General features: G+C 41.0%; 1 protein-coding gene across 1 annotated transcript in view; it reads right to left on the minus strand.

The window, feature by feature from the left end:
* The window catches only part of LOC123757629 (ATPase inhibitor mai-2, mitochondrial), a 48600-nt gene extending 36555 nt beyond the window's left edge, over positions 1 to 12045 (minus strand). The window contains exon 1 of the mRNA XM_045741466.2: positions 11888 to 12045. Coding sequence (XP_045597422.1) covers positions 11888 to 11937 — 50 coding nt within the window. The 5' untranslated portion in view covers positions 11938 to 12045. The remainder of the gene's footprint in view (positions 1 to 11887) is intronic.
* Positions 12046 to 26727: the final 14682 nt, after the last annotated feature.

The raw sequence follows: 26727 nt of genomic DNA on the forward strand, positions 1-26727 counted from the left end.
GATGGTAATTTGGGCAGTAGGCAAAGTCGTATTACCTTTAGACTTTGCCGATTGGACACTCTTTGTTGGTTGCACCTTGCAGTACTGTACTGTGGTGGGAATGCTATCTTCCACCTTGGGGTTTGGAGACGTTGTTTTGGTGTCTATGCACAATGCTGCATGGTGCTGACCTTTGTTACACCTATTACAGGTGTGTAATTGGGTCTCACAGTCGTTAATGTTATGTTTCCTGAGGCACCTCGTGCAATGTTGCAAATCTTTGAGTCGCTCAACACGGGCGTCACTATCAGGAAAATTAGGGCAGTGGTACATTGAATGTTTCTCATTGCAGAACAAACATGTTCCATAGCTTCCAGTACCCTTTGGTGTCACGTTCTTGGGTGACACAGTAACTATAGGCTTGGAGGGTCCCACTGCATATACGCCCACACTGCCACTGTTCCACTTTGGTGTTGAATTATATTGTCTAGATTGATTTGGAGTACCTTTGGTACTCTGTGGTTTACTATTATTGGTTTCTGAGGGTTTACTTGGTGGTTTTAATTTGTCATGTGTTCGTAATTGATGAACTACTGACTTTAAACCTTCAGATATTTCATTCATGGATAAGATGCTTTTATTGTAATGAGCACTCATTTGTCTCAATATGTCCCTAGGTATTTTCTCCTGGACAATTATTTTCAAGACCCACTCAGCCCCGTTTGTATCTGCTGTCAGGCTGAGGGCATTGATCAATGATTCTACCTCCAGCTTGAAGACTTGGAGTGAATCAGCTGAAGCCTCCGGTGGGGGTAAATGCAACAGCTCATGAACTAAATGTGATGTTCTTACTTCTGGATCAGCATAATTATCCTTGAGGAGTTTTACTGCCAGGTCATAGCCGTCATTAGTTAATCTCAGATGGGATACTACTGTTTTAGCCTCACCTGATAATTGGCCTTGCAAATAAGAGAATTTACTACTCTTTGGTAAAGATTGTTTTGAGTCTACAAGGTCAACGAATTTGTTCCAAAATTCGTCCCAATCTTCCTCATCCTTTCCTGAGAAAGTGGGTAAATTAATTGGAGGGAGTCGAGCTTCTGCTTGACTCGTATTAGATGCAACTGTTGTTGTTGTTGCTGTTGCCTTGTTCTGGGCAATTAATTTGACATAAGGCTGTAACGTGGCCTGAGTGTGATCTTCATAATTCGCAAGATCAACCATAATGTCGTCTATTTCTGTTTCTGATAAATTGGTGTTGGCAAGTTCAGCCACATATGTTGCTATTTGACATTTGATTTGCTCAAATTTACCTGCAGCTGCTTGATAATAGCTTTCCAGGTCAGCATAATCAACTGTTGATTGTTGTGACAAATCTTCACATTTCTTGATCTGTCTTGTTAAGTGGCCTTTAAGACCTGCAAGGGTTCTTTTCATTCTCCTTGCATTATCCATACTGGCTAGTTGGTAAAGCCTTGTGGGACTTGTACTTGGGCTGCTCATAATACTGAACAAGCTCTAATGGTAGCCTAGGGTAAATTCTGAACTCACTAGGCAATAATCCTACCTCTACTAGAGGTTAGCACTTAAAATTAATACACATTATATATATATACAATCATACACACTAATGATTTGAGTGATAAACCAGTGTCACTGGAAGTACCTTTAGGTTAGCTCTTCTATATCACCCTAGGATGGTAGAGACACTAATTAATCACTCAAAGGTGTAATGATCATAAGTAAATTATATATATACAACTCAACTCGAGTTGATAAAAATTACACCCAAAATAGGGTCTGGACCATTCATTAATGGTGCTAGGTTGATCAATATAGTTCAACTGACTATGGTAATAATGGGACTAGGATGAGCAATAATAGTTCAACTAGTCATATCCTACCCTGTTGTGGGTTGGCAATTAGTAAATATTATACTGTGATCACTAGTGCAGTATATATTAAATGATTCTCTATTTTGGAGAAATAATATACACAATTATTGATAATAGCCTCTTAATTAGCCTCTATGAAACTTCTAATATTATCAAGAAGTATTAAATATTATTAGTGACCTCGCGAAATAAAGTCCACAAAATTCGTAGATAATCTCTCGCGAAATGTAACACCACGAAATCCGTGAACAATCTCGCGAAGACACAGTCACTAATTTGGCTGGATTCTATATTAGCGCTGTCATTTCACGAAATAACACGCCACCAAATATCTGTGGGTGTGCATGAAACCGCTGACGAAGCTGAACTGGGCTGAGGGAGGCTCCTGAGCTCCCTCGAGGCTTCGCCGCTGTCTTTGACTGGCTTTGTTTAAATCACACTGCACTAGTATATTTAATGAATCCACTGGTTAACTGGTTCATCCGGTACTAAGATGACCAAATGTGGGTTCATAGGACCGAATATTCCGGTTCCGAAGGTCCAAATAATGTGGGAACCGACCTGTGAGATTTATATTTATTTAATTTATATGAATTTATATTTACGTTAATTTATATACTTCGATAGCAATTTGTATAATGATAAGTGGACTGTATTTCTGCAATAATCTCTTAATCTCACAAATCGATCCTCTACACATTAGGGGGGGGGGTTATTAAATTAATATATATATGCAGCCAATCAAACTACAAAATTAACTACATACATTAAAGAGGTTCCTTATCTTATAGTACAGCAGGTTAGTCCACCAGGTATAACTAGGGTGTAGACACCAAATTATCCTCTTTGAGGTAGCTTCCATATCACCCAGTAACTGGTGCACAAATCTTGCATCCTCGTCTTGACCTGTCAAAAGTGCGCTAGCTGTGAAGCCAGATACCTATATATGACAAGTATATCAGAGAAAACAGTACATGGAACATGAAGACCTGGCTTAATTACCTTTAGTTTGAGGCTTCCATGTGATCTAACCGGGTCACCCTATATAATGACATTAATGGCCACTAATGATAAATAATGGGTTTCGGAAAGAACACTTAACTTGATTTGTTGACAGCGTGTTGACAGATGGTACACCTTTGGTATCCATAACACTACGTCCAAGTAAAATTAACAGGAGCCGAATTTGCTCCCGTGTGAGCCTCTGGTCTCGTATAAACAATGGCTGCCCTCCTCCTCACTCTGACGCCTGGCTTACATTGTCCACATTTCAGAAAGTGATAGAAGGGTCACATTTACTCTACTTTAATATTGATAATTAAGTTAATTTATATAAGATGTTTTTATAATGGTAAAGTCCAAAGACTAATGTATTTAAGAATAATTCCCACCATAATAGGTGGTGAATTATAATAGTATGTGGTGATGATATCCCGTTTTCTATAGACGGTAATTCCACTACAAGTTACGTTTTCTATGGGTAACTTGTTGGTAATACAGCTATTATCTGTCTGTATGATATATTAAATGGTGTCGGATTTTCCGACAGATGTAACCTTCAATGTAAGTACATAGGTATGACGTCGACCAAGCTGACGAGGCGTTTGACATGCCATCTTCAATCTGGTGCCCCTAGGAATCACATGAGACAAGCCCATGACATTACTCTAACAAGAGAAATGTTGAACAAGAATACTTGCATAATAGACAAAACCCAAGATTCAAGAAGATTACAAATTCTTGAGGCAATTCACATAAGAATAGAGCGACCTACCATGAACACCCAAATCACGGAACTATTTACTCTACCCACCATGAGAGTAAGGACAAGACAAGAACATATCGATGCCAACACAGAAGACAATGTCCAACATAACAGGCCAATTACACTGGATTAATCTTTGTGTTTAGATAGGAGATGCCTCGTATGGGCCAATAAGCCTTATGCAGCCCCTATGTTTATCCCTTATGTATCCCCCCATGTTTTCACCTTCATTGTATTATCACCTGACCTAATGCGGGTATAAAATCAACTAGTATTGTAAGATCTGTTCACTTGAGAATGAACCATGGAGGTTCGAAACGTCGTGCAAATTATACAAATAAGTGTAATACACTATAGTAAATCACTTCTTTTCTTCACCTTAAAAGTACGAAAATGAGTTTTGGAGAACTCCTATTTCAATTAAGCCCTGATGCTAAGAAAATAGTTAGAGGGATAGAAGCCCTAAACCAGAAAATAATAAATACAGAATATGCGGTCATATTCAATGAAACATGTTTGAAAGAAAACCTGCTGCCAGTATACACCAATATATATATATATATATATATATATATATATATATATATATATATATATATAATATATATATAAACCATCTTTGTAACCCATATGTAACTCCTTTTTTGTAACAAAGTTCAAATAAAGTAAATATATATGTGTATATATATATATATATATATATATATATATATATATATATATATATATATATATATATATATATATATATATATTATATATATATATATTATATATATATATATATTATATATATATATATATTATATATATATATATATTATATATATATATATTATATATATATATATATATTATATATATATATATTTATATTTATTTATTTAGTGTAATAACAGCAAAACTATTTGTTTCTTGCTTTATGAACATAATAATTGAATCACTAATATGATCACAATACTTTTGAGCATATCAATGAGTCATACATTTTATTATATAAATATATCACACTACACATTAATGAATAATATTGCTGCAAAAAAAAATTAGAAAAAAATCAATCTGAGACACTGAAATAATTAGGTAATATCACCTTTGTGGCAACTTCCGCCTGAAGCTCGGGCAGAGCTGACCGCCTCCAACGCTTGCTTTGTCAATGCTTTTTTTTTGGGGGGGCTTCCCCATTCTATTGCGGCCAAAATATGCCACCTACAATTTTTTTTATCATTTTTCCCATGATCAGGGAACACAAATGAACACTTTTACAAGACAATTTTTTTTTCTTGCACCTATAGGTATTGAAGGCCAAGTAGTCCAGAGCAGCTTAGGGGTTAAATTAAAGCATAACAGCAATATATCCTTCTATTTTACTTATATGAAGATCCACTACTAACAATGTAAAATTGTTTCTTTTGTGGAAATATGAATCAAATTGGTTATAAAACAAAAATTGCAAATGTTAGTGTTTTACTTTTTTAACATGAGCCTTAACAAATTAAGCTAATTTGAATCTGAAAGTAATATAGATTCAGATCGTCCCCATATGGTTCGTTTTAACAAGCATCGAGAGTACAATACTGTATGTATATATCCTTACTCAACATTACCTAACCAAAAACTACCTAGTGCAGCCTTGCCTAACACATCCAGAATGCCTAGAAACATGGTAAAGTAATAAGGAGCAAGTTATAAGGCAGAAACCTGACTTGATAGTTTTGTGCTCAGAACTAACAACAATGCTGTACTGTATTTAGTATACTGTGCTACAAAATAAATACCCGCAAATACAATTTAGGCTAATTGTACCCCCAAATAGAAAAATTAAAGCATGGTGGTGATATTTTTTTATTTTCAATCTAAGGGAACTTTCCCTGGGTCCAGAGATTTTCTGAGTAAGAGTAATAAACAGTTCACTGGTCTTCACTATTGTGGATTGAATTCCACCCACACCTGGGGCATTAAAATTACATCATTTGTCAATGCTCTTTCTGATTGTCTTGCACAATATAGTACTATCAATTAATTCATTCTCTTCCTCTGATTCAAAAATTCTCCCAGTGGGCACATTATCCAAGAGTGACTATAATAATAATTTTTATTCACAAGAAGATACAATGAGGTTGATGAGATTACATAACATTAGTATTTTTACATTCTTGCAAAGTAACACACGCAGAGCATTTCGGGCAGGTCCTTAATCTAACACATCAGGCAAGATGGAAAGGTACATTGTAGCAAAGTTTCATATCAACATATAACTACATTATAAATTAAGAGGTGATTACACTGGTGAAGATGTCTTAACTCTTAAACTGCTCAGCAAAAGGGGCAGGGAAGCAAAAAATATATTTTGAATTATATAAAAATTACTTAAAAATGGCAAACAAATCTCCAACTTATTGACTTCAGCATCGTGAAATTTTCACCTAAATATTTTCAGAAATTGATTTTAGACGAATTTTTTAAAAAGAAGGTTTTGTTGATAAGGAGAACAGCTCCTATTAACCGGAACCGATGGATAATGCAGTAATAAAGAGATGCAAGCACCTGTCCAATGTACAAAGAAGAACAGTAGTAAGAAGTGTCTACAAAGTGGATATGCAGCTGGTGCCTTTATAGCATTGGTGAGTAATACGTAACACAAAATAATGAGTATGTTGTTATGCTCTATTTTGTTACACATCATAAATTCCTTGCCAATGTTAATATCTGTTATTTTCATCAGTGTCCAATTTATTTTATTTTAGGGGATTTTTTATTTAAGTTTTTAGGTTTCATTTCTTCTTTGTTTATTATCTGATTTTGTTGTAACCTTCACATCCTGGAGTGTTCATACCAATACCTAACTATGTGAAGATAGAATGAAATTGGTCAAATAAATCAGTCAACTCGCAGAACTTAGGACTGAATTTTTTTGGACAATTTTTTCACAGATTTCAAACTATTTCTTTCTCTCTCTGTAGGTTATTTTGATGTTTAGGGACCAGTTTAGGGTTTTTCACTTACATAAAGTATACCCTAAATGTATCCCCTAAATCATTATAATTATTATAAAAATCCTTATATATATTTTTATTAGGGGAAGGGGGGGGGGGGTGTATTTTTTCTTGACTTCATTTCAACACACATTGACCTACAACTTTCACATATTCAAGTATGAATGCCAAACAATGTTTTTTAAAACATACAAGTAAATTCATGAATTAGAACTGTCTTATTCATTGTCGATAACTTCAACTATATCTATAACTAAAATTTCAATTTACTTCAGTATCCAAAAATCTAGTTTTTGACCGATTCTCACCATTTTTACAGTGTGCACAGCTGTCTGTTCTGCAATACCTATAGGGTTGATTTTTCATTCTAAACGTTTGGAGTTATAAATTTTTGTTGTTTAAATTTTGGTATACAGTATTTCAAATGCCATATTGACGATTTTTTTACAGTAAACTATACTGAAAACCTATATTCTAAATATATGAAAGTGAAGATCATATGCTATTCTGAGAGCATAACACCAAATGAATAATTAGCGATATTTTATATTTTTTGCAGCCGATTTCAAAACTTGAAGTTTACAATATTCAATTTTATAATTATTGTTTTTATTGTTTTCAAGTTACATTGGTATCATTTAGACAAAGTTGGAGCTAGTAGATTATGCACAAAACATTTTAAAGCGTTTCAGCAAATTTTAAAAACTGAGCTCTATGTCCAACTTCATATGACGTTATGCACAGCTTAAGGGGTTAAGTACTAATATTGGAGAAGTGAGTAATACAAGATACAGTGTGACTCTGGCTCCATTGTTGCATATGGGAGCCAGAATCATATGGGATTTGTATACCTATTGTTTATATAGATGATGTAGGAACCCTTTAGTTATCTCTCTTATTGTGATAGGTCCTGAATGTTTTGAGAATATGATGTTGAGAATAGTAATTGTGGAAATTATAAGGCTAGTTTGATAGCTTTGTGGTAAGAAATGAATGTTTATGTCTGTTGGTATAGGTAGGCATTTTACCTTCTCAACTTTAAAATGGGGGTCGTTTAGTTCCTGCCAGATTCCTGAGTGGATGCTCCTAGCTAGTTATTGCTACATTACACTGTGGTGATATGTTGCTACTGCTGCCAGCTTCCTCAACTGTATGAATTCCTGCTTTCTCATACCCTCAATCACTAGACCTACTACAATCACTGATAGTACTGCCACGACTATCACATCTGGACCAACATAACCTCTCCGCTTACTTCAGGGATAATCATCGATAGCACTACAGACCATTACCCCACATTTCTCCTAACAAACCACCTCTAGAGACAAAGGATATAAGCTTTAGGCTGCACAATGAAACTGCTATAGGCAATTTTATAGCTGCTGCTGCTAATGTCAACTGGGAGTCCAAATCAAGTAACATAGGGGACATCAACCTAGCAGTGCAATCCTTTCTTCAAAAAACTCAGCCTTTATAACACCCACTGTCCTATGCTAACGAAACAAGTCAACTAAAAGGCTAAACAATCCTTGGCTTACAAAGGGAATACTTAAATCCATTAATAAAAAACATAACCTTGAAAAGAAGTATAGGTTAGGAATCGTCTCCAAAGAATTTTCAAAAGAATTACTTATCATTGCTATTTAAAATAATTAGATGAGCCAAAACTAAATACTACGAAAATAAATTTACCCAAACAAGGGGCAACATTAAGAAAACATGGGGCACAATTTCACAAATATTGGGATCAAAGATTTTAAATAACAAACCAATACTCCTGTCCAATAACGATGGTCAGCTTACAGCCTCTGATACTGCTATTGAGTTCAATAGGTTCTTCTCTTCCATTGGGTCATCCCTTGCAAATGATATTCCATCTTCCAGTACTGATGTTCAGGACTATCTTACAGGTAACTATCCACAGTCTCTGTACCTAACGCCTGCAAATTCCACTGATGTTAATGAGATAATCCTTTCCCTTAAAACCAAGTCTAGTGCCCTTGAGGAGATACCAACTTTAATTTACAAAAAAGCCTCCAGATCTTTAGCCCCTGCTATTGCATTGCTCTTCAACAAGTCACTTGAACTCTAAACCTTTCCAGATATTCTATATAAAAAAAAAAAAAAAGCGAGAGTAACCCCTGTCCACAAATGTGGTGATCTCACTGATGTTAACAACTACAGACCTATATCAATCCTGCCAAACTTGTCAAAAATATTTGAAAAACTAATCTACAAGCAGCTTTACTCTTATCTAGCCAAACAATATACTTAGCTCTTGTCAATATGGCTTCAGACCCAAAAAAAAGCACTAACAATGCACTTACAGTATTAGTATGATTAACTCGATACATGCAGCTCTTGATAAAAATGAGTTCCTGTTGGGTTATTTGTGGATTTGCGTCATTTGTGGACTTTTGACACTCTACCACCAAAACCACCTTAAACTACATCATTATGGAGTCAGAGGACACTCCTTGCAATACCTCAAATCTTACCTTACTGACAGGCTCCAGTATGTTTCTGTGAATAATTCAATTTCTCCCACCTTACCCATCAACATTGGTGTTCCTCAGGGGAGCATACTTGATACCTGGTTGATACCTGCTTAATAGGGTTTCGGAGTTCTTCTACTCCCCAAGCCCGGCCCGAGGCCAGACTTGATTTGCGAGAGTTTGGTCCACCAGGCAGTTGCTTGGAGCGGCCCGCAGGCCCACATACCCACCACAGCCCGGTTAGTCCGGCACTCCTTGAAGGAAACAATCTAGTTTCTTCTTGAAGATGTCCACGGTTGTTCCTGTAATATTTCTGATGCTTGCTGGTAGGACGTTGAACAACCGTGGACCTCTGATGTTCATACAGTGTTCTCCGATTGTGCCCATGGCACCTCTGCTCTTCACTGGTTCTATTCTGCATTTTCTTCCATGTCGTTCACTCCAGTACGTTGTTATTTTACTGTGCAGATTTGGGACCTGTCCCTCCAGTATTTTCCATGTGTATATTATTTGGTATCTCTCTCCTTTCTAGTGAGTACATTTGGAGAGCTTTGAGACGATCCCAATAATTTAGGTGCTTTATCTCGTCTATGCGTGCCGTATATGTTCTCTGTATTCCCTCTATTTCAGCAATCTCTCCTGCTCTGAAGGGGGAAGTGAGTACCGAGCAGTACTCAAGACGGGACAACACAAGTGATTTGAAGAGTACTTGGCCCTCTCTTCTTTCTCATCTACATTAATGATCTTCCAAATGCCTCCCAACATCTCAAACTAATTCTATTTGCTGACAACACAACCTTCATTTACTCCAGTCCTGACCCCTTTGTTCTAAATGTCACAGTGAATACTGAGCTAAATAACGTCCATCTCTGGCTAACTGCCAACAAACTCGCCCTCAATATTGACAAACCTTTCTATATTTTGTTTGGCAATAAATCCTCAAATCAAATAAATCTCAGGAAAAACAATACCCAAATTTGTAACAAAGTAGATGGCAAATTCCTTGGCGTTCTCATTGACCAAAAGCTGAATTTCCAGGGGACACATTCTAAATATATAAAAAAAAAAGTTTCAAAAACTGTTGGCATTCTAAGATCAGATATTATGGGGTCCATCTAATTACCACAAGCTACACAAGCTTCATAAAGCTTCCTGGCAATACGTTAGTAATGAATAAATATGATATGATAGGTTGGGTTGACCTAACCCAACCTAACCAAACCAAACCAAACCTAACCTAACCGACATTTGGATCGTCGACTTGATTTGGCGTCACCAGCTCTTTATTTTCGTCTAATTTCTTTATATAAAGATACTTTTTCAGATTAAAATTATGTTTTTTCGTGTTGTACATTCAGCACCAACATTATAATGAGTAAATATATCATTTATTCATTACTAACGTATTGCCAGGAAGCTTTCTGAAGCTTGTGTAGCTTGTGGTAATTAGACGGACTGGATATTATGTACCTCGCCCTGCCCTGGTGACACTAATACTCATCTATCCTTATCTCAACTATGGTATTTGTGCTTGGGGTTCTACTACCCAAAATCATTTACGTCCTCTAATTACTCAACACAAAACTGCTATTAGGACAATATCTAACTCTGGCCCCAGACATTACTCACGCGGTACCCTTACTCAAATCTCTGAATATGTTGGATATTAAGTCACGCACATCCTCTCATGTGTTATATATATATATATAAAATGCTGAACTGTAATGGCAACCAGGAGGCCTGGTCGACGACCGGGCCGCGGGGACGCTAAGCCCCGGAAGCACCTCAAGGTAACCTCAAGGTAACCACACCAGAAACAAATAACTATTTGATTTTCCAAGAGTATGACTTAATCAAACTAGAAATGCTCTACAAATGAAGGGACCCAGAATGTGGAATGACCTTCCCAACCATGTTAAAGACTGTACCTCTCTCAACCAGTTTAAGATAAAAACTAAACACTACCTAATTAACTCCCTGAAACCTACCTTACCCCTAAAATGTCAACCCATGTCTATTTTAAACAATGCTGTTTGTTGACCAAATTGTATTTTTGCAATTTTTTCTGCCATGTTCACCCCCCCCCTTTTACGTTTTTTTGATTTTCTCAACACAATTTATACTTTCTCAATTGGTCTTAAGTTTTAGTCTTGGTGTTTTCCCTGCCTGAAACGCTTTGCGTAATAGTGGCTTTAGGCATTGTATGTACTAGCTCTATCTAAAAATCATCAACGTTTTGTATCTCACTTGTATGTATGTACTTTACATGAATAAATATTTGAATTTTTTTTTTTTTTTGGTTAAACTGGATTAGGATGTTAGGTAAGCTTATGTGAACCATCTTCTGTACAATGACACGTATCCACCTACGTGTGCTCAAATTATACACAGGATTTTTGACAGCGCTCATTTTCTAGTTATTAAAACTGTCAAGATATACCAAGCCAGCTTGTTAGTAAGAAATAAATAACTCTGCATCTGAATGGATATTAACATGGCATAGGGGGCTGGGCACTGTCTGCACATTTTACCTGATTTACCCGAAATGCCACTAACCACTAACATCATACAATTATAATTTCACGTTAAATAGACACGTCTGCGTAATAGTGTTAATGAACCGGTTTATGCCGCTACACTTCGCCAGTCATGGCAATCCCTCGGCTAGATCAAGCAAAGTACTTTACACAAGCATACACCAGTCTCAGCACCAGCTGACGAGCTTATATCATGGACATCAAGCCACAATATACTCACACGACAATGGGAGATCGAAGACGTAATATGGCAGCAGGTCTGAGAGTCATGATGATGGAGTCAGCAGTGGTGCAGCGCTCACTGCCTGCCCTCCTGCTACACTGTTCTCGCTCACAATCCGGATACTTCCCCGCCCACCAACACTTCCCTTACCCTCTAATATTCAATACTGAAATTATCTTCATTACTTTTAATGTATAATTTTATATTGTCATACATGGTTGTTGCAGTGCAAGAAGTGCTGTTACCGGTTATCATAAATTGTAATACTGTAGCTCCCCAACCCAAGGAAAGATAAGGTCCGATCAGTCTCTCCTAATTCCATAAATTCCTAATTCTCTCCTAACTCCATGTAACCTACCTATCCCCCTAAATGTCAGCCTATGTCTGTCTATTTTCAAACAATATTAATTATTGACCAACTTGTTTAACTGCTGATATCCGTCATGAACTTAAAGAAAACTTGAAGTTCATTACAGATATCAGCAGTTAAACTTGAAGAAACCAATAAATTTGAAGAAAATTTTAATCTTCTGTTTATTTAGTTAAAATTACTTCTGCTGTTCTGTTTCAATCCATGCATGATCATGTACTACATGTTGCTGAGCATTATAGAGCTCACACACAAAAAAAATTGAGTCGCTCATTGCATTTCTTGAAGTTAACCGCGCATTCAGGGAACTAAAAGAACGTGCACGTAGTCAATATTGTGAACAATTTATCATTATCTTCTGATGTAGACCTAACCAAATGTAAACTGTCAACAAAATTATTCTCACACAAAACCGTCACTTACTGCCTGAAACGCTACGCGTACTATAGTGGCTAGTACGCGTAGGAAAACACGTAACATTTAATAATGCCCCTGTCCAAGCGACCCGAAAAGACATAATGTAAATTTATAATGAATTAGTACGTAAATTAAACAGTACATGCAGTGATAGTGACACAGAAACATTAACTGGAAAAGGAAGTCGATCTGCATCAGCATATTTTAAAATGATTCATGACCTTAAGGAACGCGCTCAAGCCAAGTACGAGAATGAAAAAGATAATACTCTGAGTGACAGTAATTATGCCATACGACTTACAGAGAGCATTCACTCGCGGACCATCCCGAGTTGCTCAGTGATCAAGAAACTGATGATGTCACCAGATGTTCCTGACTATACCAAACGCCAGGTTGGTGTGGCTCTTTACGTCGTAGAGTCACTTATTGACACATTGTGTATGTGGGACAAGGACAACAATGGGACCACCAGTCCCAGGGAGGAACAACACCAAGAGGATGGCTGCTGTTGACACAAGAACCATTAGGCTTCTCAGTTGGAACATTCGTAGCATCAACAAAAGACTGAATGACCTAATTGCATATGTTACCAGTAAGTAAGTAAGTAATTATCAAAAGAAGGCACCAAACCGGGAAGGCTATGTAGCACCATCAAATGCGCAGAATAATCAGAGGGCGCTAAATATCACCAAGGATGCCAATACGAGAACAAAAACGCATAAGGCGAACGATATCAAAAGTATCCGAGTCACCAAGAATTCTATTGAGGGACAGGTGACCGCGAGGGGCGGTCGGAAAGCAAGACATACGCTCGTCCTGGAAGTCAGGACATTCAAGAAGGACATGCACGACCGTAAGAGGGACAATGCAACTAGGACAATAAGGAGCTGGGCGGCGCTCCATCAAGTGACCATGGGTTAAGCGAGTATGGCACGCAGCTCTTGATAAAAAGGAGTTTCCTCTTGGGTTATTTGTGGACCTGCGTAAGGCTTTTGACACTGTCAACCATCAAAACCTTCTTCTTAAATTACATCATTATGGAGTCAGAGGACACTCCCTGCAATACCTCAAATCTTATCATACTGACAGGCTCCAGTATGTTTCTGTGAATAATACAATTTCTCCCACCCTACCCTTCAACATTGGTGTTCCTCAGGGCAGCATACTTGGCCCTCTCCTCTTTCTCATCTACATTAATGACCTTCCAAATGCCTCCCAACACCTCAAACCAATTCTATTTGCTGACGACACAACCTTCATTTACTCCAGTCATGACCCCCTTGCTCTAAATGCCACAGTAAATACTGAGCTAGAGAAAGTCCATCTTTGGCTAACCGCCAACAAACTCACCCTTAACATTGACAAAACGTTTTATATTCTGTTTGGCAATAAATCCTCTAATCAGATAAATCTCAAAATAAACAATACCCAAATTTGTAACAAATTAGATGGCAAATTCCTTGGCATTCTCATCGACCACAAGCTGAATTTCCAGGGTCACATTCTAAATATATCAAAAAAAGTTTCAAAAACTGTTGGCATTCTTTCTAAGATCAGATATTATGTACCCCGCCCTGCCCTGGTTACTCTCTATTACTCCCTTATCTATCCATACCTCAACTATGGTATTTGTGCTTGGGGTTCTACTACCCAAAATCATTTACGTCCTCTTATTACCCAACACAAAGCTGCTATTAGGACAATATCCAACTCTGGCACCAGACATCACTCGGTACCCTTACTCAAATCTCTGAATATGTTAGATATTAAGTCACTGCACATTCTCTCTTGGGTATTATACATATATAAAACGCTAAACTATAATGCCAATCCTGACCTCAAAAGCTTCATAGAAGGTTGTAACAGAGCCCATGAGCACCACACCAGAAATAAATACAGTTTTGATATTCCTAGAGTACGACTTAATCAAACTAGAAATGCTCTACAAATCAAGGGACCCAGAATGTGGAATGACCTTCCCAACCATGTTAAAGACTGTACCTCTCTCAACCAGTTTAAGATAAAAACTAAACACTACCTAATAAATTCCCTGTAACCTACCTCACTCCTCTATTGTCAACCCATGTCTGTAATTTTTTTTGTTTAATCAACACTGTTTGTCAATCTATTGTATTTGTGCTGCTTTTTCAGTCATGTTCCCCCCCCTTTTTTTTTTTTTCTTTTTATCTTTATTTGTATTTGTTCTCAACACTTTTTTTTCTTTATGCTCAATTAGTATTAAGTTCTAGATGTTAATGTTTTTCTTGCCCGAAACGCATTGCGTAATAGTGGCTTTAGGCATTGTATGTACTAGCTCTATCTATATATCAATCCATTAATGTAACATCACTTGTATGTATGTATGTACCTTACCTGAATAAACATATTTATTTATTTATTTATTTATTTATTTATGGCCAATAGCAACCTCGCCAGAGCTGTTTCCCATCGCCGGTTACGGTGGTAGGAGGACGGCCACGAGGAAACACAACATTTAAGAGTACGTAGTTTGTTACCAGTAACAGACGACCAAGAAGCCTGCCAACGGGTAAGGACGGAGGAATGGATAACCGGGTAAAAGTCGGAATATGGAATACCTTTACGAGAGACGGGACAAGAGCGGACAGCTTCCTTGGTGGCAGCATCCGCACGCTCATTTAAAGACACACCAATATGGCTGGGAACCCAACAAAACTCAAACGACTTAAATTTACTGTGAACAAGAAACAGCCAAAGCTGGATCTCGACAACTACTGGATGAACCGGATTAAAGGACCCGAGAGCCATGAGGGCACTACGAGAGTCAACAACAACTACAAAGGAAGACTGACAACGAGAAAGCAGGAGACGAAGAGCATAGAGAATAGCATAAAGCTCCGCTGTAAAGATGCTAGCCTCCGGAGGTAAGCGACACATATAAGTGCGATCAGGAAAAACAACAGAGTAGCCAACACCGTCCGCAGACTTAGACCCATCGGTGAAGACAGAAATGGAGCGGGAGTGAGAAGAAAAGTGCTCAAGGAAAAGGCGTTTTAGAACCGTAGGAGGGGTAAAAGCTTTAGTGATACAGGTCAAGGAAGTACAAAACCGCGGAAGAGGGACTCTCCACGGGGGCAAAGAAGGAACAACACGAGGAGAAACATTAGAAATATGAACGGAAAGAGAATCCTGTAGGCGAGATAACCGGACAGAAAGAGGGAGGTGGTGAAGAGGAACAGGAACCGCAGGAGGGGTAAAAGTTAAAGCACGGCAGAGGCGAGAGGAAGGATGTTGTAAGGACCGCGCAAGATAGCGAAGACAGTAGCGATCACGGCGGTCTTGGAGAGACAGGAAGCCAGTGTCAACATACAAGCTAAGGACGGGAGTCGAACGAAAGGCACCAGAACTGAGGCGCAACCCAGTATGGTGCAAAGCATCAAGACGGCGAAGAGTAGAAGGAGAAGCAGATGAGTAACCAGGGCAACCATAATCAAGCTTAGACAGGACGAGAGAGGAATGTAAAGCAAGGAGAGTGCGCCTATCTGCTCCCCAAGAAGTATGGGACAAGACCCGAAGGAGGGTAAGGGCCTTAGAGCACTCAACACGGAGGTAAGAGATATGGGGAGACCAAAACAAACGAGTGTCAAGGAATAACCCCAAAAGCTTCGCGGAATCTTTATATTCAAGGGGATGACCATAAAGTGACAAAGAGGGACGAAGAACGACCCGTTTCCGCGTAAAAGTCATGGCACAAGTCTTAGAAGTAGAGAACTTGAAGCCATGATCGGTGGCCCAAGACGACACGGCATCAATTGCAAGTTGAAGCCGGCGTTGAAGGAGAGGCGAATCATCACCCTGACAGCAAAGGGTAAGATCATCGACATAGAGAGCGGAGAAGACACCTGAAGGAAGAGAGGAAAGAAGACCATTGAGGGCAACCAGAAAAAGAGTAGTGCTCAGAACACTACCCTGGGGCACACCTTCGTATTGCTGAAAAGAGGCAGAGAGAGCGGTACCAAGTCGCACCCGAAAGGAACGACGAGAGAGGAAGCTGCGGAGAAAGAGAAGGAGATGACCACGAAGGCCAAAAGAATGAAGTTGAGATAGAATATGATATCGCCAAGTGGTGTCGTAAGCCTTTTCCAGGTCAAAAAGGACGGCAACAACGGAGGTCCTCGCAGCAAAAGCAGTACGAATATAGACCTCCAAGTTCACCAGGACATCTGTCGTGCTGCGGCACTTGCGGAAACCAAATTGAGAAGGGGAGAGGAGGTGATGGTGTTCTAGGAACCACATCAGACGAACGTTAACCATACGTTCAAAGAGTTTGCAGACACAACTTGTGAGGGCAATAGGGCGAAAGTCCTTAAGGGAAGTACCCAGAGACCCCGGTTTGCGAACAGGGAGGACAACGGCATCGAGCCAGTCCTCAGGGACTGACGACGACTCCCAGATCCGATTATACAGACTCAGTAAATACTGAGACGTGCACGGAGGGAGATGGCGAAGCATCTCATAATGAATACCATTGGAGCCCGCCGCCGTAGAACCGCAGAGGGCCAGGGCAGAACGAAATTCAGAGAGAAAGAAGGGATCATTATAGGGAAGCTGAAGACGAGTGCAGAAATCTAAAGGACGAGACATAAGGACAGGTTTACGAAGAAGGAAAGATTGGGGAAGATGAAGACCAGAGCTAACAGAAGAAAAGTGGGAACCCAGTTCGGAAGCGACCTGCAACGGGTCCGCCACAAGAGTATCATGGAGGGGAAGGACCGGTGAAACATTGGGAACGAACTTACCCGCTATCTTGCGGATACGCTTCCAGATCTGTGGCAGAGGAGTTTCGGACGTAATTGTTGAGACATAAGATGCCCAACATTCACGTTTAGCCGTACGGATGGCCCTACGGGCCACCGCACTCGCTTTTCGAAAGAAAAGAAAAGAATCGGCCGTCTGCCGACGGCGGTGCCTCTTCCAGGCTGCACGCTTACAGCGGACAGCCCGGGCACAATCCGCATTCCACCAGGGAACGCACTTCCGCGGACCCCGAGAGGAAGAGCGAGGAATAGAGCGGAGGGCAGCGGTGAAGACAGTGTCATGAAAAAGGAGGAGAGCGCGAGGGAGAAGCAGTAGGGAGAGGTCAGAGAGAGCAGCACTGAGGGTAAATAGGTTCCAGTCCGCTTTAGCAAACTGCCACCTAGGAAAAGAGAGGGAAGGGCGAAACGAGAAAAAGGAAACAAGGATAGGGAAATGATCACTGCCATGGAGGTCATCAAGAACCTGCCACGTGAAATCTAAGTAAAGAGAAGAAGAGCAGAGAGAAAGATCAAGACAGGAAAGGGTGCGAATCCGAGAGTCCAAATGAGTGGGCTCACCAGAATTCAGGAGAGACAGGGAAGAAGAGAGGAGAAACGGCTCAAGAAGGCGACCCCGGGTATTCGTCAGAACGTCACCCCAAAGAGAATGACGACAATTGAAGTCACCCAGCAGGAGCACAGGCTCCGGCAAGGAGTCCAAGAGGTGTTTCAAATCAGGAAGAGAAAGCGGGACACTCGGGGGGAGATAAATGGAACAAACTGTGTACCATTTCCCCACAAAGATACGAGCAGCAGAACAATGGAGACGCAAAGGAAAAAGTAAAGGAACAAAGGGAACATCAGCACGAATCAAGAGAGCAGAAGAATTAGAAGACCCAGCAACGGCTGGGGGGGAGAGAGAGAGAGAGAAAGGAATAGCCACGAAAACGACCAGGACGAGCACCAAGCATCGGCTCCTGGAGACAGACACAAAGGGGCGGAAACCGCGAAATCAGAAGTTGGAGTTCGAGGAAATTGGCGTAATAACCTCGAACGTTCCATTGAAGAATATCAAATCAAATCAAATCAAATCAAATGTTTATTTAGGTAAGGTACATACATACAAGAGATTTTACAGAGCGTAATGGATTTATAGATAGGGCTAGTACATACAATGCCTAAAGCCACTATTACGCAAAGCGTTTCGGGCATGAAAAACTTAAATGACTAAAGCTTAATACTAATTGAGCATAAAGAATAAAATGAAAACATGGAATGGAAACATAGCTGAAAAAGCAGCACAAATACAATTCTGTCGACAAACAGCGCTCTTTAAAAAGAAACCAGACATTGGTTGACAATAGAGGGGTAAGGTGGGTTACAGGGAATTTATTAGGTATAGCTTCGTTTTTATCTTAAACTGGTTGAGAGAGGTACAGTCTTTAACATGGTTGGGAAGGTCATTCCACAATCTGGGTCCCTTGATTTGTAGAGCATTTCTAGTTTGATTAAGTCGTACTCTTGGAATATCAAAACTGTATTTATTTCTGGTGTGGTGCTCATGGGTTCTGTTACAACCTTCTATGAAGCTTTTGAGGTCAGGATTGGCATTACAGTTTAGCTTTTTATATGTGTATAATACACATGAGAGAATGTGCAGTGACTTAATGTCTAACATATTCAGAGATTTGAGTAGGGGTACCGAGTGATGTCTGGGGCCAGAGTTGGATATTGTCCTAATAGCAGCTTTGTGTTGAATAATTAGAGGACGTAACTGATTTTGGGTAGTAGAACCCCAAGCACAAATACCATAGTTGAGATAAGGATAGATGAACGAGTAATAGAGAGTCACCAGGGCAGGGCGGGGTACATAATATCTGATCTTAGAAAGAATGCCAACAATTTTTGAAACTTTTTTTGATATATTTTGAATGTGTCCCTGGAAATTCAGCTTGTGGTCAATGAGAATGCCAAGGAATTTGCCATCTAATATGTTACAAATTTGGGTATTGTTTATTTTGAGATTTATTTGATTAGAGGATTTATTGCCAAACAGAATATAGAAAGTTTTGTCAATGTTAAGGGTGAGTTTGTTGGCAGTTAGCCAAAGATGGACTTTATTTAGCTCAGTATTTACTGTGTCATTTAGAGCAAGGGGATCAGGACTGGAGTAAATGAAGGTTGTGTCGTCAGCAAATAGAATTGGTTTGAGGTGTTGGGAGGCATTTGGAAGGTCATTAATGTATATGAGAAAGAGGAGAGGGCCAAGTATGCTGCCCTGAGGAACACCAATGTTGATGGGTAGGGTGGGAGAAATGGAATTATTCACAGAAACATACTGGAGCCTGTCAGTAAGGTAGGATTTGAGGTATTGCAGGGAGTGTCCTCTGACTCCATAATGATGTAATTTAAGAAGAAGGTTTTGGTGGTTGACAGTGTCAAAAGCCTTAAGCAGGTCCACAAATAACCCAACAGGGAACTCATTTTTATCAAGAGCTGTATGAATCGAGTTAAGCATACTAATAAATGATGGAAAGTTTCTTGGAATATTCCTAGACAAGAGACTCAACTTCAGTACCCACATACAACACATAACTAAGAAAGTCTCTAAAACAGTTGGTATACTCTCCAAAATCAGATATTATGTACCTAACTCTGCTCTCATCTCTCTATATTATGCACTAATCTATCCCTATCTCAACTATGGTATCTGTGCATGGGGTTCAACCACTGCAAACCACCTCAACTCCATCATCACCCAGCAAAAATCTGCTATCAGAATAATATCAAATTCTGCTTTCAGACAACACACAGCCCCCTTGTTTAACTCCCTAAACATGCTAAACATAATCTCACTCCACAAATTCTCTTGTATCAACTACATTTACAAAACCCTGTTCTTAAATGCAAATCCTTGTCTGAAACTCTTCCTGGGCAGATGTAATAGGACCCATTATCACCACACCAGAAATAAATATCTCTTTGATATCCCCAGAGTTAAACTTAATCTGTGTAAACACTCAATGCAAGTAAAGGGACCCAGTTTATGGAACTCACTCCCTACTGAATTGAAAAGCTGTCCAACTTTTACATCATTCAAAATCAATACTAAAAAGTACCTAATTTCATCTTCATAGTTTCACTTTTTGCCTTAAAATTGCACTGTATCAATTGCTACCCAATCTCCCAACCTTTATGTTCCCAATTTGAACATCTTTACCATTGTGATCATTGCTGTCTTCTTATATGTGCTGCCAATCTGCTGTATGGTGTTTATAAATCTTGTTTATCTGTATCTTTTGCTACCCAGTCTCCCAATCTTTATGTACCCAATCTGAACATCTTTACCATTGTGATCATTGCTGTCTTATATGTGCTGTCAATCTGCTGTATGGTGTCTATTAATCTTGTTTAAATTACTAATCAAGCTGTCAATGTAATCAATCAGAGCTTTAATATAACAATGTGCTTTAATATACTTACTTATCTCTCTCATCTCATTTTTCTCTTGTAATGTATCTTTATCATTTATCAATTCTGATTGAACTTACCTACTTAAAATTATCTGCTAGATTAAGGACCTGCCCGAAACGCTGCGCGTACTAGTGGCTTTACAAGAATGTAAATACTGTACTATCCAATGTATTCTCACAAACCCAATGTACCTTCTTGTATATATACAAATAAATAAATAAATAAATAAATAAATAAATAAATAAATAAATAAATAAATAAATAAATAAATAAATAAGTGCACCGTTAGTGCTTTTTTGGGGTCTGAAGCCATATTGATAAGGGCTAAGTATATTGTGTTTGGCTAGATAAGAGTAAAGCTGCTTGTAGATTAGTTTTTCAAATTTTTTTGACAAGTTTGGCAGGATTGATATAGGTCTGTAGTTGTTAACATCTGTGAGATCACCACATTTGTGGACAGGGATTACTCTCGCTTTTTTTTGAATATCTGGAAAGGTTTAGAATCGGTGCAGGCGGAAAATAGACATCGACGAGAAGGGAAAGGACAACAACAGAGAACATGGAAGACACAAAGGCGAAAGAGCAACACAGCACGTTAAAGAATATCAGGGTCGGGATCAGGGTCAGCAAAGTCAGGGTTAGGGGGCATGGGTAAACTGAGCAAAGACGGAGGGAAGGAAACTGGAGAACAGACCAGAGGTGGGCGAGCGGGGTCCGGAGGAGGAGGAATAGGAGGAGACAACGGAGAGGAGCAGTCAAGGACAGCAGCAGGAAGAGGGGGAGTAGAAAGAGGGGAGCGCACCTCAGCAAGAGCAGCAACCGAAAGGGAAGCAGGGGCCAAAGAAACCTCCATAGCAGGAATAGGGGGCGCAAGCACAGAAATGGGAGAGGAAGGAGCAACAGAGCCAGAAGTAGGGGCCAAGGAAGAAAGCGAAGCCTTCTTACCTGCCGGGGAGGAGGAAGGAGAGGAGCCAGGCTTACGCTTCTGACTTAAAGAGACCGGCGTCCCAGCAACTACGTACCGGGCAACGGATTCCAGCGTCTCAACAGGAGAAGCTGAACGAGAGCACACACGACGGCCGTTTGGAGAGCGATGGACATCCGCCTGCACCGACAGGCGGCGGGGAGAGCCAATAGATGGAGGAAGAGGATGGGAAGGAGGATCGGAGGGGGACGAGGAAGAAGACACAGGAGACACGACACACCGGGTAGAAAGAAGGGGAACCCCAGACAGAGGACCAGAAGGGGGACCCTTCGGGACAGAACTCAAAGAAACAGAGGAGGGGGCAGTGGGCGCATCAGGGTCCAAGGCCCGGAAACGGTTGAGAGTCCGAGGAAGGGGGGAAGGACGAGGAGAGGAAGAGCGCAACACGCGAGCATAAGAGACGTTAGCATAAGGCGGGAGCCGGCGAACCTGGCGCCTCGCCTCAGGAAAAGATAAACGCTCCCGGTGCTTCAAGTTGAGGACGGCCGCCTCAAGCTTGTAATGGATACAGGCACGAGAGAAGGTAGGATGGGCCTCACCGCAGTTGAGGCAACGAGCTTGGGGAGAAGTGCACTCCGACTTAGAGTGACCTTCACCCCCACACAAAGGACAGAGAGACAGTCCCAGAGCAGCGGAGGGCACCATGCCCAAACCTCCAGCACCTGTTACACAGCCGAGGAGAAGGAATGTACTCCTGGACAGAGCACCTGGCACCACCAAGAATGACAGAGGATGGAAGGGTCCTACCATCAAAGGTGATCTTCACAACACGAAGGGGTTGACGGCAACGACCACGAGAGGGATGAGTAAATGTGTCAACCTGGAGGACAGAATGGCCTTGGGCATCAAGGATATGCCGAATATCATCGTGGCAGTCCTGCAGATTCCGAACACCAGTTGCAACATGGGGCGGGAGGAGAATAGTGCCAACACTGGCATTCATCTGAACATTCTTGGAGACCCGAACAGGGATTTCGCCAAGGCAAGACAAGGCTGCCAAGCGGGAAGCTGCATCCTGAAAAGGAGCAGCAACGACACGTGTACCGAGACGAGTGGGGTTGAATGTAACAGACGCATCCACGGAATCAACAAAATTCCGATGGAGGGAGAAATCGTCAGGAGGCGCAGAATCAAGAGGGAGGAGATCAAAGTATTTGGCCCATGAAGCGGGACCAAACAAGGCCTGATATGCGGCAGTACGGGAAGGAATCAAGCGAGTGCGGCCGGGGCGCGAACGGCGTTGAGAACCCCCAGAGAGAGAGGTGTTAAAAGGCGCAGTAGTCACAACGAGAGACTCAGCCGCACCAGGGGACGAAGTGGTCACCACTGGGGGCTGGAGGCTTGACCCAACCACAAAGGAGGGAGGGGAGCTGGGGAAGAAGTCAGGACGGTCAAAGGAGGAGCAAGGTCGGGGCCCAACGCAGCAGGAGCTACAGAGCCTGGTCTTCCAATACAGGCCGACTCGGGGGCTTGGTCGCCCACCCCACGAGCCTGAGAGGGTACAACGGAAACATTTATCGACATAGAGACGAAGAGAAAGAAATTCATCCACGAATGTGACCCCATACCCACCATGGAGCCACAATTAGAGGCAGGACACCCAACAGGAAGCTATCGCCGATCATGCCGGGGCCCCCTAGGGGTGCGTCGTATATAGAGTATACGCCCCACAAACGCCACCTTAAGAACCGTCAGTCCGTCGAGATCGGGTTCAGCGACGAAAGGAGGATTGACAATAAAAGGTTCCCCCTCGCTCTCGACGTTGGGTACTACAGTTCTACGGGTGCAAGAGTATGCCTCCTCAAGAACCCGGGCGTCAAAATAGAAGTCCAAAGAAAGATCCAAAACAAGCAAAAGGTCGGCAGGAAACGACAAGCAGATAGGAGAAGAGGGAGGAGAAAAACGAAACAGAAGGAAAAGGAAAAGGTGCTCAGCACAATTGGAGAGGACGGCATCAAGAGCACAAGGCTAGAAAAGGACAGAGGACTGCCCCGAGGAGCATCACACTCCGGCAGCCGCCCACTAAGCTCCCCCACGGCATCAACGAGCTGAGCGGCGAGGGGGTATGTTACCAGTAACAACATAGATATAATTGCTTTACAGGAGCCCTACACGTCCAATATGATAAACAAAACCCCACCAAAGATCAGAGGGTATGCATCTTATAATAACAGTAACGCCACAGGCCTATTAACATACGTCAGAAGTGATTTACCGCACATTCTTGTGAGCACGTCACACAATGTACACACACAGTACCATCACTTTCATGTACAAACTACAGCAGGCCACTTTTCATTCCTCAACGTATATGCCAGAAGCCAGAAACTCAATGTAACATTGTTCCCAGATCTAGACAATCATGGGACAATATACATGGGAAATTTTAATGCTAGACATATTACGCTGGGAGACAGTACTAACAACGATAATGGATGCAAATTTATCAAATATGTTTATAACAAAAGATTAACCGTGTATACTACGGATACCCAAACTCATTTATTGGGAGGCAGACTTGATTATGTAATGGGTAGAAACCTTGTGCAAGATAGGATGGAATGTTCGTTGGTAAATCACTTAGTTAGTGATCACTATGCAGTTTCTGCTTCCTATGAGGTACAGTGTGATGTACCTAATAGACATCAGAGACGGAAAATGAATATTCCATATGGCTTGCATAACCACTTTATTAATTGTATATCAAAATGGTATCAAGATTACACAATAACGAATGTACAAGCCTTCTCCAGAGATCTCGTTGATACGATTACTACTTACTATGACACATGGGTGTGTTGGGGAACAGGTCGTAAGCCTAGCAGAAGTGAGCAACACCTACCACCACCCAAGTGGGTCCTTGAACCCGTATTTGTTAAAGAACAGTCTCCGTGGTGTAGTGGTAAGACACTCGCCTGGCGTTCCGCGAGCGCTATGTCATGGGTTCGTATCCTGGCCGGGGAGGATTTACTGGGCGCAATTCCTTAACTGTAGCCTCTGTTTAATGCAACAGTAAAATGTGTACTTGGATGAAAAACGATTCTTCGCGGCAGGGAATCGTATTCCAGGGACCTGCCCGAAACGCTACGCGTACTAGTGGCTGTACAAGAATGTAACAACTCTTGTATATATCTCAAAAAAAAAAAAAAAAAAAAAAAAAAACATGAACGAGTAAAGCAACTTGGAGATACGAACAAACGAACCAAAGCACAAGGTGACTTGCATGCATTTCTAGTTGCAAATAGAGAGGTGAGAGACATGAGCAACGTTATACGTAATAAACATTGGGAAGAGTTCCTACAAAGTATAAATGAGCAAACAACACATGTTGAAGTTTGGGAAAAGATACGAAAAATCTCTAGAAGCAGCCCAACCAAACCACAGCACCACAGCCCACTAGAACAAGATTGATTGATTGATAAAGATTAAGCCACCCAAAAGGTGGCACGGGCATGAATAGCCCGTAAGTGGTGGCCCTTTTGAGCCATTACCAGTATCGAGAGCTGATACTGGAGATTTGTGGAGGTGCAACTGAACCCTGCGTGACGGGAGATGTCTCCCGTAATTATTAATTTTTTTCTTTTTTCTTTTTTTTTCCCCAGTGTTCTGAGGTTGCATTTAACCATCAAGCTGTTATCGTGGGGGAGGATACTGCTTCACAGTCTTTATGAGGGTGTCCAGCTGCTGGACACCTTTGTTGACCAGGAGAGTGGCTGTGTTGATGGCTTCAGGGTGGCCACTGCATGATTCAGGAACTCTTAAAGCTCTTCTAAGGTCATTGGTTGCTTCACATTCCAGAAGATAGTGAAGTAATGGCTTAATAACTAGAACAAGCAAACATCCTCCTTGATCAATGGCCACTAACATTGGAGATCATGTTAAAGACTATTGTTTCAAGCGCGGGTTGGACAAGTATATGAGTGGGATTGGGTGGTTATAAATAGGAGCTGCCTCGTATGGGCCAATAGGCCTTCTGCATTTGCCTTTGTTCTTATGTTCTTATGTTGTTATCCCAGCAGCCCTACGTTGACTCTGTGAATGCAGACACGTCATCAATACATGAGTGAGTACATCAGTGCAGACACGTGATCAGTAGTTTAGATTTAGGAAAGACTTGGGTAAATACTGGTTCAGTAACAGGGTTGTTGATTTGTGGAACCAATTGCCGCGTAACGTGGTGGAAGTGGTGTCCCTTGATTGTTTCAAGCGCGGGTTGGACAAGTATATGAGTGGGATTGGGTGGTTATAAATAGGAGCTGCCTCGTATGGGCCAATAGGCCTTCTGCAGTTGCCTTTGTTCTTATGTTCTTATGTACACTGGGACCACTAGGAAACATCACTTACTAGCTTAGCCACAAACGTATACCTATTTGCTCCATAGATGGCGCTCATTGTCTAAGCGCCACCTCACCAAAGGTCAGCACCGACTACCTCTCGAGCCGCGAGCCGACTGGGACAGGAATCCAGCCCCTATAGCCGGTATATTCCCGTCATCACTAGATGGTGTTGTCCATGTTGTGGGGGGGGGGGGGGGGGTTCGGGAGCGGACTCACAGATGGTGTTGACGTCACTGCTTCGTGTTCCGACGGTGGACTTGGGTTCGTAACAATATTACAGAACAGAAACAGGCTCATGGGTTGTAACAAAACTCATGAGCACCACACCAGAAACAAATACAGTTTTGATATTCCAAGAGTACGACTTAATCAAACTAGAAATGCTCTACAAATCAAGGGACCCAGAATGTGGAATGACCTTCCCAACCATGTTAAAGACTGTACCTCTCTCAACCAGTTTAAGATAAAACTAAGCACTA

This window comes from Procambarus clarkii, chromosome 19 (genome assembly GCF_040958095.1).
Source record: "Procambarus clarkii isolate CNS0578487 chromosome 19, FALCON_Pclarkii_2.0, whole genome shotgun sequence".
NCBI lineage: Eukaryota > Metazoa > Arthropoda > Malacostraca > Decapoda > Cambaridae > Procambarus > Procambarus clarkii.